General features: G+C 42.8%; 1 protein-coding gene across 11 annotated transcripts in view; it reads right to left on the bottom strand.

Annotated features, from left to right (window-relative positions):
* Positions 1-16,242, bottom strand: part of nf1a (neurofibromin 1a) — a 291,554-nt gene that overhangs the window by 221,831 nt on the left and 53,481 nt on the right. For all 11 annotated transcript variants that reach the window (XM_068010585.1, XM_068010587.1, XM_068010588.1 and 8 more), the window contains exons 5-8: positions 9,666-9,772; positions 3,878-3,945; positions 1,793-1,868; positions 345-502 (exon numbers count right to left, since the gene is read on the bottom strand). In XM_068010585.1, coding sequence (XP_067866686.1) covers positions 345-502; positions 1,793-1,868; positions 3,878-3,945; positions 9,666-9,772 — 409 coding nt within the window. The remainder of the gene's footprint in view (positions 1-344; positions 503-1,792; positions 1,869-3,877; positions 3,946-9,665; positions 9,773-16,242) is intronic.

The following is a 16,242-nucleotide window of genomic DNA, read 5'->3' as shown; positions in this document are numbered from 1 at the left end:
AACTAACGCACATGGACCAAGCAGAGTATGGGAGCCCTGACCCCCAGTCAAATATGGGTTGATCAACTTCAGACTGGTAATGGTGGTAAGGGCACTACAATTCCTTCCAAACTGGAAAGTTAACCAGAATTCTTACCCCAGATCACTATCAAGTGATGCATGCTGCAAGTTCCCCATATGGAGGCCAAATGACAACAGAATCACACTTAACTGCAATGTCTTCTTTAGTTAAACAGCTTTCTGACAAGCATCAAGGCTCACAGACAGGGCAACCAAGCAACATCCAAGGGATGCAGCCTGCATCAAGGTGCCAACATCTTGAAAATGGGAGAAGTTAAAACTACCTTGTTCAGTTTGCTTTCTTCAACTACTTCCTTCGAGATGTCCTGCAGAATATCAGGAGAGAGGATGAGGAGGATGATCTGCAAAGGCCATACCGCTGCTTTCCGTTTGGCACTTTCAGCAAAGCTGTCCACAAGGTCAAACAGCTTCTCCGAACAATCTTTTATTGGGGTAGTGAGGTAAGAGGAAAAAAAGGAGTGCAAAAGGTAAAAACACATCAAAGTTGTATTGACTGTGCCGGTAGCTAATCTAATAAATCAGCCAGTCTAATTAGAAGAGTTTTAGAATCATTTTTGAAGACAAGAAAATGAGTCAACTGCACGAATTCAGCAATAAATTTTAATTTACTGAAAAATAGTAATTTTTCAAAAAAAGCACAGAGTTGTTGAGTATTACAATTTCATTGATTAAAAACCAGACATTCCACAACTGCTTCACATCCTATAGATTTAAAACAGTGATAAATGCTATGAATATACTCAAACGGCAGAGGAAAATTAATACCAAGTATAATTGTTTTGGACGCATGAGTTATGTGAGGACAGCATGCAAGAACAGGTTTGGTGCCATGAATGCACTTCCATCTGTGACAGTAATCAACTATATAAAACAAACATTTTATTGGATCAGACAAGTGCAGTTTTCTTCTACAACAAAGAACATAAACGCAAATACCCTATTGGACAGCAGGCAAATTACTGATGCCAATTGAACAATCATTTTGAGAGCCACTCTTAGCAAGGGAGTAAACATAAAACTCATGCTTTCCTTCATTTTTATTAACTGTTTATGAGCCATCTCCAGCTGAACAAATACACTGTTACCACATATTGATATCAAAGCATCAGCCAAACAAGCACAAACACAACAGCTTTGAGCTATGCCCTACATCAGTCAGTGCATTCCAAATGTAATCCATTGTGTGAAGCACTGAGATGTTTCAACATCGGAAGCCACCATATAATTTTATTTCTTTCTAAATTTGTGTTCTCAGGATGTGGGAGATGCTAGTAAAACCTCACTCACTGCCCTGCCCCGAGGTGATGGTGGTGAGCTTTCTCTTTCAACTGCTGCATTCCTCGTACTGATTAACGCAAGTATTTTGGTCAGTTACTTTTCTTTCACGATTTGTTTACCAAACAATCACAGAATGAATGAATAACTCTCCAAGCATTTCCTATGCCTTTCAGATTTTACTTAAAAAATAAATAAAATGACCAAAGTCGAAATCTGCCCACACTAGCCTGGCTGGCATTACACATTTACATTTATCATAAGGGTTCCGGTTCACAGAGAACAGGGTGAGGTCCGAACTACAAGTAAACACAATATTCAAGGAAAATAAAGTTTTAGCACTGTGCATCAATACTTCCCTCCCCGCAGCATGGACTGTTCTGCTGGTTGCATTCCAGTACTGACGGCACTGCTGTCATTTTTAAGCATAACTTACCTGCCAGATCAGGCTGGGGTCTCTGATACAGCATGGTGAACTCGTCTGGATAATTTTCCACCCAATTCCAAAACGCCTATAGATTAAACAATTTATCAAATTTTGTAATTATTTGAAACTTTAAACATAATGACTGAATTAGAAATCACATATGTAGGATATTGCACCCGAGTCAGTAGACAACTACTTTGCAATTCTGAAAGCTTCACTTCATAGTTCATTTGTGCTGTAAAGATTGCTCTAATAAATTAATTGCATTAGTGTGCAATGTTCTAATATTTAAGGTAAATGCTGCCTCATTGATTGCAGATGACTTCTAACATCAGTGGAACAGTGCCTGTAAAATTGTCACCATGCAGATTTTTAAACCACACAGCTCAAGTTCCAGCTCTGGCTAACGTTCAAACACAATGGATGCATCAATGGAGAGTTTCAACAGAAAAAAGCAACACCGAAGATTTGTCTAACCATGATGTTCTGCACCTGTTAGACATGTATAAGTTCTGCAAGCATACATGTCAGGAGGTTTCCCTTTACACAGCGTCAGTGGATAAGGTAGTCAAGAAGGCATACAGCATGCTTGCCTTCATCGATCGGGGCAGAGAGTATAAAAATTGGCAAGTCATGCTGCAGCTGTACAGAACTTTAGTAAGGCCACACTTAGAATACTGCGTGCAATTCTGGTCACCACACTACCAGAAGGACGTGGAGGCTTTGGAGAGGGTACAGAAGAGGTTTACCAGGATGTTGCCTGGTCTGGAGGGCATTAGCTATGAGGAGAGGTTGGGAAAACCTGGATTGTTTTCACTGGAACGACGGAGGTGGAGGGGCGACATGATCGAGGTTTACAAAGTTATGAGCGGCATGGACAGAGTGGATAGTCAGAAGCTTTTTCCCAGGGTGGAAGAGTCAGTTACTAGCGGACATGGGTTTAAGGTGAGAGGGGCAAAGTTTAGAGGGGATGTGCGAGGCAAGTTCTTTACACAGAGGGTGGTGAGTGCCTGGAACTTGCTGCCGGGGGAGGTGGTGGAAGCAGGTATGATAGCGACGTTTAAGAGGCATCTTGACAAATACCTGAATAGGATGGGAATAGAGGGATACGGTCCCCGGAAGTTCAGAAGGTTTTAGTTTAGACAGGCATCAAGATCGGCGCAGGCTTAGAGGGCCGAATGGCCTGTTCCTGTGCTGTACTGTTCTTTGTCACTGATCTTTGAAACAAGATGCTGACACATGGTATAAGTACAGATTTGCTGCAAGCATTCAAAAGGGAGCTGAATAATTTCCTAGTTGTGGTTGCTATCACAACTGACAAAGGGTAGGTGGAATATTGGATGATGTGTCTCTTGGTCACCGTAGTCTCCCAGAACATTTTATGACCACCTTTGGCGATTGGAATGGAATTGCTCAGATTTAATTTCCCTATATGAGCCGAGGGCTTTTTTCTTAAACTCTTTTTTTCCTGCCTGTCCCAGGATATTACATGGTCCCTGGTGGGTGGTGAATACAGAGTATGGTGATGCTTAATTATGCCATGATTGTACCAAGAGGCTCAATTAGCAGATGGTCTGCCCATCATTTTATATTCATATGTATGTGAAAATTGTTAAAAGCGATCACTGCATAGTTGTGCAAACAGGTAGAACTGTATGGAATGCCTAAAGGAGAAAATTCTCATTTAATGATAACAGTTCACATTTAGTAAACTTCTCAAAGACAAGAAATTCACATCAACCAGATGTTCAGCAACACAATTTACACTGGCTCTCAAATCAGGTTAAATAAAAGAGATACAATCTTGAAAAACAGAGCACTTAAATAAAAAGCACATCTTGCTGTTCTGTTCAGGTGACCAGGGCATTTATGCACCTAAATTTCAAGATGTTAGAAAAAATAATTTTTAATCAAAGCCCTCCAATCAATTAATTTAAACATGACAGAAATTCCAAGGATTTAGCAGTGAAAAAAATGTATATTCATCTTGGTACTCTTCAGTTGCTGTACACAGAGGAACCACTCAAATTATCTCCCTGCATACATCAGATGTCCATCAGATGACTAGTGTTAAAATGCCAAAGTCACACTTACCCTTTCAAGACTGCTTATGACTGCCAACTGAGCTGCCTTTTTCAGTGATTTGAATTTAAAGACCGTCTCTGTAGCAAATAAAAGGGTTTCATTAGTTTTGTTTTCCTGTATCATTTGGAACTAATGCCAGAAAAAATGAAGCAATAAATATTTGGAAAATACAATGAACAGGGCTAAATTTAGAATGGGTATACATGTTTCCGTTTACAGAATCACAGAATTGTTCCAGCATAGGATGATATTTGGCCCATCGCATCTGCACCAGCTCTCCCAAAGAGCAATTCACTTAATGCCATTACCCCGTAAGCCTGCACATTCTTCCTTTTCATATACCAGTCTAATTCCCTTTTAATGCTTCAATTGAACCTGCCTCCACCACTCAGGCAGTACATTCCAGACCTTAACCACTCGCTGCATGCAAAAGTTATTCCTCATGTCACCTTTGCTTCTCTTACCCATTACTTTAAATCTGTGCCCTCTCATTCTCGATCCTTTCACAAGTGGCAACAGTTTCTCTCTGTCTATCCTGTCTAGACCCTTCATGATTTTGAATACCTCTATCAAATCACCTCTCAGCCTTCTCCTCTCCAAGGAAAACAGTCCGAACTTCTCCAATCTATCTCCATAACGGAAATTCCCCATCTCTGGAACCATTGTCGTGAATCTTTTCTGCACTCTCTCTAATGCCTTCACACCTTTCTTGAAGCGCACGCCTAAAACTAGACGCAATACTCCAGCTGAGACTGAACTAGTGTCTTATACAAGTTCAACATAACTTCCTTGCTCTTGTACTCGATACCCCTATTAATAAAGCCCAGGATACTGTATGCTTTATCACCCACTCTCTCAACCTGAAAACAGCAGAGGCCCTTGAGTATAGAAAATGTAGAGGGGTACTAAAAAAAAGTAATTAGGAGAGCAAAGAAGGGGCATGAAAAAACACTGACGGGCAAGATAAAGGAAAATCCCAAGGCGTCTTATAAGTATATTAAGGGTAAGAGGATAACCAGGGAAAGAGTAGGGCCCATTAGGGACCAAAGTGGCAATGTGTGTGTGGAGCCGGAGGATGCAGGTGAAGTTTTAAATGATTATTTTTCATCTGTGTTCACTATGGAGAAGGACGATGTAGGTGTAGAGATCAGGGAGGGAAATTGTGATATACTTGAACAGATTAGCATTGAAAGGGAAGAGGTATTAGTGGTTTTAGCAGGCTTAAAAGTGGATAAACGCCCAGGCCCAGATGAGATGTATCCCAGGCTGTTACGTGTGGCAAGGGAGGAGATAGCAGGGGCTCTGACACAATTTTCAAATCCTCTCTGGCCACAGGAAGAGTGCCAGAGGACAGGAGATCAGCGAATGTGGTACCATTATTCAAGAAGGGTAGCAGGGATAAACCAGGTAATTACAGGCTGGTGAATCTATCAATGGGAGGGAAACTATTGGAAAAAATTCTGAGGGACAGGATTAATCTCCACTTGGAGAGGCAGGGATTAATCAGGGATAGTCAGCATGGCTTTGTCAGGGGGAGATCATGTCTGACTAACTTGATTGAATTTTTCGTGGAGGTGACTGGATGTGTAGATGAGGGGAAAGCAATTGATGTAGTCTGCATAGTCTTCAGTAAGGCTTTTGATAATGTCCCGCATGGGAGATTGGTTAAGAAGGTAACAGCCCATGGGATCCAGAGCAATTTAGCAAATTGGATCCAAAATTGGCTTAGTGGCAGGAAGCAGAGGGTAATGGTTGAGGGTTGTTGTTGCGATTGGAAAGCTGTGACCAGTGGTGTACCGCAGGGATCGGTGCTGGGACCTTTGCTGTTTGCAGTGTACATTAAGGATTTAGACGTGAATATAGAAGGCATGATCAGTAAGTTCGCAGATCTCACGAAAATTGGTGGCGTCGTAAATAGTGAGGAGGAAACCCTTCGATTACAGGAAGATATAGATGGGCTGTTAAGATGGGTGGAGCTGTGGCAAATGGAATTTAATCCTGAGAAGTGTGAGATGATGCATTTTGGGAGGACTAACAAAGCAAGGGAAGATACAACGGATGGTAGGACCCTAGGAAGTACAGAGAGTCAGAGGGACCTTGGTGTACTTGTCCACAGATCACTGAAAGCAGCAGCACAGGTAGATAAGGTGGTTAGGAAGGCATATGGGATACTTGCCTTTATTAGCTGAGGCATAGAATATAAGAGCAGGGACGTTATGATGCAGCTGTATAAAACACTAGCTAGGCCACAACTGGAGTACTGTTTACAGTTCTGGTCGCGACACTACAGGAAGGATGTGATTGCACTGGAGAGGGTGCAGAGGAGATTCACCAGGATGTTGCCTGGGCTGGAGCATTTCAGCTATGAAGAGAGACTGGATAGGCTGGGTTGTTTTCCTTAGAGCAGAGAAGGCTGAGGGGAGACCTGTTAGAGGTATACAAAATTATGAGAGGCATAGATAGGTTAGATAAGAAGAAACTTTTTCCCTTAGCGGAGGTGTCAATAACCAGGGGGAATAGATTTAAGGAAAGGGGCAGGTGGTTTAAGAGGGGATTTGAGGAAAAAACTTTTCACCCAGAGTGTGGTTGGAATCTGGAACACACTGCCTGAAGGGGTGGTAGAGGCAGGAACCATCAACATTTAAGTAGTATTTAGATGAGCACTTGAAATGCCATAGCATACAAGGCTACGGGCCAAATGCTGGAAAATGGGATTTGAATAGATAAGTGCTTGATGGCCGGCACGGACATGATGGGCTGAAGGGCCTGTTTCTGTGCTGGATAACTCTATGCCACCTTCAATGACTTATTCACATATACACCCAGGTCCCTCTGCTCCTGCATCCCTTTAGAATTGTACCCTTAATTTTATGTTGTCTCTCCATGTTCTTCCTCCCAAAATAAATCACTTCACATTTCTCTGCATTGAACTTCATCTGTCGCTTTTCCGCCCATTCCATCAACTTGTCTATGCCCTTTTGTAGTTCTACACAATCCTCCCCACAGTTCACAACCCTTCCAAGTTTTGTATCATCTGCAAACTTTGATATTGTGCCCTGTACACCGAGGTCTAGATCATTAATATACATCAGAAAAAGCAAGGGTCCCAACACTGACCCCTGGGGAACTCCACTACAAACCTTCCTCCAGCCCGAAAGGACAGATAGAAGTCGGAGTGCAGAACAGAGTTATTAAACTGAGCATTTCATTTCTTTTGAATGTTCTCCTCCCCCCGTTATTTTACGCATCAATCATTTAGCACCTCCCTTTGCCATATTTTAACCCGAACAGCAAGGTCAGAGGCGCAACCTGATTCCATTTCTCGGTCACATCCTTTCAAGGGCCTCAAACAAGTTCAAGGGAGGCATCCAAATTGATTCATCTTTCCCATCCCCCTACCAGAAATACAAAGCATTCTTCTTAGCACCTCCAATGACAGCAGAGCAAAATGAACGCAAAGCTTGGATGAACCTCCAACCTTTGGCACAATATACCACTGCACCACCATACCACTGTAACACAACCTCACTTTTTAATAAAAGACACTAAAGTGTAAATCACTGACAAGTGACATATAAAGGAGCAGGTCCGATATATACTACACATGCAACACTGTGGTATATATCAAACCCAACACTGCCAACAGCTCGAGTTAACATTAAGTTAATCCTGCCGTTTCCCTCTGTTGCACACAGCTCAACTATCACCAAACGCTGCTTTCTGGCTCCGACGCTTAACAGCATCTGGTTCACAATTCTCCCAATCAAGCAACCTTTCTGTATACATAGGTAAGATTTTTTTAAATTACTTAAATTGGTGTATTTGAGCTTAAACAGGAAAGCATCCATCATTCACTTCAAACAAAAGCCAAGCTTAAAATCACTTTATACATTGATATTCAAACTTCTGCAACTACCCCAAATTTGGGCATGAAGAACAGCATTGTATATTTGCTAATCTCAACAAAAGTGTGGGCTACTGAACAGGTCGATTTCAGAAACAGCAAATTCCTAAGAGACTAACTAGAGCTATCAACAGCCTTAACACTCCCTCTAACCTCCCTGCTCAGACCTTCAAACTTCTCCTCTGACATGGAAAAGTCCACACAGGTTCTCCCAAGTACCCACTGCAATTTTGGTAGACAAGCCAAGGAAACCTAGGAGATGCAGAATATAAGACGACATCAGGAAAACCCCTGCAGTAATTATAAAGCTTTGAAGAGCTTTATAGCTTTTGTTGCCGCTTGTTGTTAAAAATTCGAAGAAAGCATTCACTACCTTCTTCACTGAGATGATGTGCCCAAATCTTAGAACTTTGTTACTCCTGCTTTTTGCACCTTCGCCTGCCTGAAGTATAATGTCTACCCAATGACTTAGTATCTCACCCCCTCATCTTCACAAGCAAACCAACCATTTTCAGGGCAAGGGGAGCAAATTGCTATATTACCATCAACTAAGCTTCAAGCTCTCAGGCCTGGCTCTGCACTGTTTTTATATTTTATGTTAATATTTAGAGATACAGCACTGAAACAGGCCCTTCGGCCCACCGAGTCTGTGCCGACCAACAACCACCCATTTATACTAATCCTACATTAACCCCATATTCTCTACCACATCCCCACCATTCTCCTACCACCTACCTATACTAGGGGCAATTTACAATGGCCAATTTACCAATGCAAGTCTTTGGCTGTGGGAGGAAACCGGAGCACCCGGCGAAAACCCACGCAGACACAGGGAGAACTTGCAAACTCCACACAGGCAGTACCCAGAACTGAACCCGGGTCGCTGGAACCGTGAGGCTGTGGTGCTAACCACTGCGCCGCCCATAAAAAATGCGCAAAAAAAATTACCAACTCCCCACACTACACACTGAAATAGACCCATCCACAAACACTCCACTAACAAGATATTTCATTTCCTATACTGCATATCATTTTAGTCATTATCAGTAGGCCTATCAAATTAATTCAACTGGGACATTGCTGAGAAGCATCAAACTTAAATAGATTCAGACTGCACAAACTTATTTCACTATTGTCACGCGAGCAGACAGGCATGACCTCCTTTTCTGCATCTGAGAATGAAACTAGTGGTATGAAACTTCTGATTCTGAAGTATTCCAATTTCTATCCCACAGCCAGTTTAGTATCACCATCTCCATTTATTGGTAGAGAATTTCCCACTTATGCCCTCATCTCCCTCTCCTCATTGCAGAACCACAAATCGATAGCATAGCTATTTCAAAAATGCTCTCACCAGTCTGTCCACCTCCATCCTTCACAAACTACATATTCCAAGTGCTCTCTCAGACAACACATACTCACACCGCTGTACTCACCTGGCTTCTCCGGCTCCCATGCCCCAGCATCATCAACTTCAGTTTCCTAGTCTTCAAATCCCCGCTCAGTATTTGAGAAATGTTCTCCAACCAGACATCCAAGATGCACCCGGCATTACTCAAAGTCTGGATGACTGCTGGTCCCCCATCCCCTCTGCTGTGTTATCGAAGGGAAATCTTTCAGTCATTGCACCCAATGGCATGTGGAACTATTTCGTAAAACCCAATTCACATAGCTATCTCTAATCCTGCCTTCAAAAAACTCTTCTCTTGCTCATGCCTTTGCCTTCCTACCCCACCCAAATTTATTTCCAGTATTTATATCCAATTAAGGATAGAAGCCTTCAGACTTCATTTTCAAAACTTAAGAATACTGAGGAGGAAAGAGGAGAGCACGTTTCGCTTTTGACAGTGTGACGATGTTTAAAAACCTGTAAGACACTTAAATCCACATTACCTTGCAACAATCGCTTGAGTCTCGCACAATCCACATTAATGTGCTGTATCAATTCAATGTCATTGACGTCTGTACTGTCTTCTGAGCACATAGCCAACTCTTGCAACCTACAAATGAATGGTGGATCAATTATATATTACCAATGAGCAAATAGAAGGTGTAACCAATTAGCAAACAAAATCAGCAGCAAACCCAGGCTTGCTCCAACATAGCTAAACACTGACCACCTTCTGAAGATTAATTGTACATTAATTGACTACTTCGGAGAATGCTTTGTAAAAGGGCACTAGTGCTGTTGCAATTTTATTCCTCAAAATCATTTTTAAAAAGGCACAGAAGAAGTGACACACTACCCACTAACAGTCAATGAAATTGGCTGCAAGTACTTATTTTATTTTCACAACTCGACAGATATATTTGCCTTCAAATTTGCAGGCAAGCAACAGTAAGGGCTACTTAATAGGACCCCAGGGCCTATTGTGTTTATAAAAGTGTTGTGAGTGTTTACAATCTCAACCTAAAAGAATCTTTTTTGGGGTTGTGTAAGATTAGGTAACTGAAGAATTATATGCCTCTCTGTAGCACTGGAAGTTGAATCATGTCACTGAATGCGCAACAGGATTGACTCAGAATGGTTTCATATTAAGTTGTACGCACCACCTTGATCCAAATCAACATACCATCTGTTATGGGTGCAGCAACATCTCATGATTCAAAGCTTCTCTGTGCATTTCCTGTGCTAAGGGGCAGTGACAAAGTGAGATGGTTCACTGCACCAGAGTACTGGGAAATCCCCATATGGGTACTGGGTGACATTTGTATACTGCCTTCCATCAGATGCTAAGATACCAATCACAGCTGAGAGAACACTGGAGGTAGGGTGTGACACCTCAAATAAAACCCACTATATTTGCCAACATTACCCATTGAAATGGGCCCCAATTCCTTTGGATGATATTTATATTCTCTCGTTATGACATCAGCAAGACCGTTCACATTAAAAATACGAGATATGAACACCCCCTGACCAATTCAAAGAATTACACAAGAAGATTTCATGTTTTAAGACTATTATAACTAAACTGAAGGAAATCCCCATTAACTAAATAGTACTTTTAGTAGCTGATACCCCAGATTACTTAAAGGTATTTTCTTGACTTATGAAAGTACTCGAGAACCTCATACCACACTTATACGTTACACAGTTCCCTTTTTTGGTGAAAACTTGGTGATTAAAAGTCCCAAACTCCTCCCAGTTGCCTTGGGTTGGATCTCTCAGACCTACATCCTCTTTGCTCACTTCTCCCAGCACTTTTGAACTGGCTGTCCATGAATAAGGTGATCCCTGGTGATAATGCTGGTCTTTTCCTTCTCCACAAACTTCAACCTTCAAACAGGTTCAAATCTTCGCAGCATTTCGCTGTATCAGTATTCTCTGAGGGATGTTCCCTCTCTCTCCCTTGAGGCTGCCACCACTTTTTCCTTTCTTACAGCCTGTCTGCCTTCAGAAAATTTGTTAAATTTATCTGGAATCAAAAGTCAATACTCATTGTCCTTTTCCAATATGCAAAGTCCAGAAGTCTGGTTTCAGCAGAGCCACCTGGGCCTTGCATTGTTTCCAGGTGTTAGGAGGTGCCATGCACATTTGCATTCTCAGAATCACTGACTCCTTGTTTTACAATCCTAAAGTCTGAGAACAAAGAACAGTTCAGCACAGGAACAGGCCGTTCGGCCCTCCAAGCCTGCGCCGATCTTGATGCCTGCCTAAACTAACACCTTCTGCACTTGCGGGGCCCATATCCCTCTATTCCCATCCTATTCATATATTTGTCAAGATGTCTCTTAAACGTCGCTATCGTATCTGCTTCCACCACCTCCCCTGGCAGCAAGTTCCAGGCACTCACCACCCTCTGTGTAAAAAACTTGCCTCGCACATCCCCTCTAAACTTTGCCCCTCGCACCTTAAACCTATGTCTCCTAGTAACTGACTCTTCCACCCTAAGAAAAAGCTTCTGACTATCCACTCTGTCCATGCCGCTCATAACTTTGTAAACCTCTATCATGTCGCCCCTCCACCTCTGTCGTTCCAGTGACAACAATCCGAGTTTTTCCAACCTCTCCTCATAGCTAATGCCCTCCTGGTAAACCTCCTCTGTACCCTCTCCAAAGCCTCCACGTCTTTCTGGTAGTGTGGCGACCAGAATTGCATGCAATATTCTAAGTGTGGCCTAACTAAGGTTCTGTACAGCTGCAACATGACTGGCCAATTCTTATACTCTATGCCCCGACCGATGAAGGCAAGCATGCCGTATGCCTTCTTGACTACCTTATCCACCTGCGTTGCCACTTTCAGTGATCTGTGGACCTGTACGCCCAGATCTCTCTGCCTGTCAATACTCCTAAGGGATCTGCCATTTACTGTATACTTCCCACCTGCATTAGGCTTTCCAAAATGCATTACCTCACATTTGTCCGGATTAAACTCCATCTGCCATTTCTCCGCCCAAGTCTCCAACCAATCTATATCCTGCTGTATCCCTTGACAATCCTCAACATTATCCGCAACTCCATCAACCTTTGTGTCGTCCGCAAACTTACTAATCAGACCAGCTACATTTTCCTCCAAATCATTTATATATACTACAAACAGCAAAGGTCCCAGCACTGATCCCTGCGGAATCCCACTAGTCACATCCCTCCATTCAGAAAAGCACCCTTCCACTGCTACCCTCTGTCTTCTGTGACTGAGCCAGTTCTGTATCCATCTTGCCAGCTCGCCTCTGATCCAGTGTGACTTCACCCTTTGCACCAGTCTGCCATGCGGGACCTTGTCAAAGGCTTTACTAAAGTCCATATAGACAACATCCACGCCCTTCCCTCATCAATCCTCTTCGTCACTTCCTCAAAAAACTCAATCAAATTACTAAGACACGACCTCCCCTTCACAAAACCATGCTGTCTCTCGCTAATAAGTTCGTTGGTTTCCAAATGGGAGTAAATCCTGTCCCGAAGAATCCTCTCTAATAGTTTCCCTACCACTGACGTAAGGCTCACCGGCCTATAATTTCCTGGATTATCCTCACCACCCTTCTTAAACAAAGGAACAACATTGGCTATTCTCCAGTCCTCTGGGACCTCACCTGTAGCCAATGAGGATGCAAAGATTTCTGTCAAGGCCCCAGCAATTTCTTCCCTTGCCTCCCTCAGTATTCTAGGGTAGATCCCATCAGGCCCTGGGGACTTATCTACCCTACTGGAAGGCTGAAAACCATTGTTTTTCAGGTGTTATACCCCTGCAGTCTGTTTTTTAAAGCAAGTATTTGATCTCTGCCCTCTGTTGGCCTGCGAACCAAGATTTCTGTCATATCCTTAAGCAGAGTGGATAGGAAGTCACCCAACTTCTCAGACTCCATCATAAACATTTTAAAATCACAGTTTTTAAAGCAAAGTTACAAAGTCCAGCTTTTATAACACTATTCAATTGCTGCTAGTTTTCCTTTGTTGCTTCTTTCCCCTTGGGTCAGAAAACATCATTCTACTAAGTTTCACAGAAGAAACAGTGAGTCATCATAGGCCCATAATAATCATCTTCTTTGACCTCCTTGTCTCAAGAGACAATGGGTAAGTGCCTGGAGGTGGTCAGTGGTTTGTGAAGCAGCACCTGGAGTAGCTATAAAGGCCAATTCTACAGTGACAGACTCTTGCACAGGTGCTACAGATAAAATTGGTTGTCGGGGCTGCTACACAGTTGGCTCTCCCCTTGCGCTTCTGTCTTTTTTCCTGCCAACTGCTAAGTCTCTTCGACTCGCCACACTTTAGTCCCGCCTTTATGGTTGCCCGCCAGCTCTGGCGATCGCTGGCAACTGACTCCCATGACTTGTAATCAATGCCAGAGGACTTCATGTCGCATTTGCAGACGTCTTTAAAGTGGAGACATGGACGGCTAGTCGGTCTGATACCAGTTACAAGCGCGCTGTACATTGCGTCCTTGGGGATACTGCCATATCTTCCATGCGGCTCACATGGCCAAGCCATCGCAAGCGCCGCTGACTCAGTAGTGTGTATAAGCTGGGGATGTTGGCCGCCTCGAGGACTTCTGCGTTGGAGATACGATCCTCCCACCTGATGCCAAGGATTCTCCATAGGCAGCGAAGTTAGAATGAATTGAGACGTTGCTCTTGGCTGACATATGTTGTCCAGGCTTCGCTGCCATCGAGCAAGGTCCTGAGGACACAAGCTTGATACACGCGGACTTTTGTGTTCTGTGTCAGTGTGCCATTTTCCCACACTCTCTTGGCCAGTCTGGACATAGCAGCAGATGCCTTTCCCGAGCGCTTGTTGATTTCTGCATCGAGAGACAGGTTACTGGTGATAGTTGAGCCTAGGTAGGTGAACTCTTGAAACACTGCCAGAGCGTGGTTGCCGATATTGACGGATGGAGCAGTTCTGACGTCCTGTCCCATGATGTTAGTTTTCTTGAGGCTGATGGTTAGGCCAAATTCATTGCAGGCAGCCGCAATCCTGTCGATGAGTCTCTGCAGACACTCTTCTGTGTGGGATGTTAATGTAGCATCGTCAGCAAAGATGAGTTCCCTGATGGAGGCCCATAATGCTCAACAGTAAAAAGATACCTTGCCATCCTACTTTGTAAAGCAGTGAATGTGGAATGCATTGAACCACGAATCAGTAGTATTTCAAACAACCAATGGAGAGAAGGATATAGTCACTCAAGTGTAATTCATTGTTCTTTTTTATAAAAAAGCACCACCCTCCCAGAATAGACTCATGGTACCCAATAGCTATACAGTACGAGTGGTATTTTACTTGCCAGAAATCTGCAGAACCTTCATACTTTCAGAACTCGGAATTAAGAATCTTCTGCAAACAAGCATTATGTAAAGAAAGACTTTCAATCATAGAGCCTCAAGTTTCTACAGTAGGAGTTGAATGCACAACCTACTGACTCAGAGGAAGAGTGCTACCAACTGAGCCATGGCTGACACCAATGAAAAGAAAATGCTGCTTTAAAGCACACTAGAGAAATTCAACCCATGAATTATATTAACTCATCCACAAGCAGCCTTTTAAAATTCCATACCTCATGGAGATGACAAAACAGAAAGGGGATCAAAAGAAGACATGTGCCGAAATGAAAGACTGGAAAAGGCATTAAAATATACATTTTTTTTTTAAACAGTGCTTCTTGTGTAGTGGAAACACCTATCACAATTACTCATCTATTACCATTTTGCAAAAACTAACTCAAATAAACCAGCTGCACCATACCATACCCTCTTAAAAGATGGCTACATCTCTCATCAAAACAAACAAGATCATAGATGTCACTCCATGAAACACAACACCAGGATTACACTCAAAATGGAACCTTCATCCATTTGTGGGAATGTGTTCTGGCCAGCAAAGCTTGCAAAATGCCAAGAATCCTACAGCTGCTGCAACAAGGCTTAAAATATGTCAAACAGGAAGATAGGAGGTTAAGAGGTCAGCAGTGTTAATGCCAGGAGCCTGACCAAACTTGGAGACCTACATCATGAAAGGATGCACGATTTACCCAATGCATTACTCAGCTTTGAAATCAAACAAGCTTGTTATGTCCAGAACGTAGAAGTGAATCTACAGGGGCCATTTAAATGACTGCCAACAAATGGAGCAGAAATGGTTTCGAGGAAAGCTCACTAGTAATTGAATTGCCACCAAATATTTTGACTCGTTAAAAAGGTACACTAATGCATGCAAGCAGTTTATTTTCTCTATTGCTTCCCTTTCCTTGTTCTCACTCTGCTCTCCATCCAACCCCTATGTAACGTGCACATAGATGTTCCGTGGAGCTATGTTTATAATCTTAAAATAACTAAGAAATTGGTGCCAGGAATCAAGATAATTTCATGACTGGTATCAAACATATCCCTTTATCCTCTCACCACAAATCTAGTCGAGAACGGAGTTTGGGCAAACAATTTACACTTCTATGACACCTTTACATCAAAAGTACACCACAGAAACCAACCAGTGTTGGTGCTCATTTTCCACAAGCAGCAGTGTTAATCCCATGTACCTGCACAGTTCTCATATCCCTTCATTCCTCTTTCCTTCTACTACCTAACCATTCTTAAATGCAGTCATGATCTTTCATGGTTACTGCAGTGTAGTCCACAGCCTCACCACCCTCTAGATGAAAGAGTCAAGAATTATATAATAATCCTTCGGGGAGGTGGTGGCGTTGTGGTATTGTCACTGAACTCATAACCCAGAGACACAGGGTATTGCTCTTGGGTGCATGGGTTCAATTCCCACCACGGCAGAATAAAAATCTGGAATTAAATGCTAGTCTCATGATGGCCATGAAATCATTGTCGATTGTCGTAAATACCCATCTGGTTCACTAATGTTCTTTAGGGAAGGAAATCTGCTGTCCTATAAGTGACTCCAGACACACAGCAATGTGGTTGACTCTTAGATGCCCTCTGAAATGGACTAGCAAGCCACGCAGTTGCATCAAACCGCTGCAAAGCCGAAAAGGAATGAAACTGGACAGACCACCCGGCATCAACCTGGA

This window comes from Heterodontus francisci, chromosome 30 (genome assembly GCF_036365525.1).
Source record: "Heterodontus francisci isolate sHetFra1 chromosome 30, sHetFra1.hap1, whole genome shotgun sequence".
Classification (NCBI taxonomy): domain Eukaryota; kingdom Metazoa; phylum Chordata; class Chondrichthyes; order Heterodontiformes; family Heterodontidae; genus Heterodontus; species Heterodontus francisci.
Note: the sequence above shows the minus strand (reverse complement) of the source record. Positions and strands in the feature narration are given on the sequence as shown.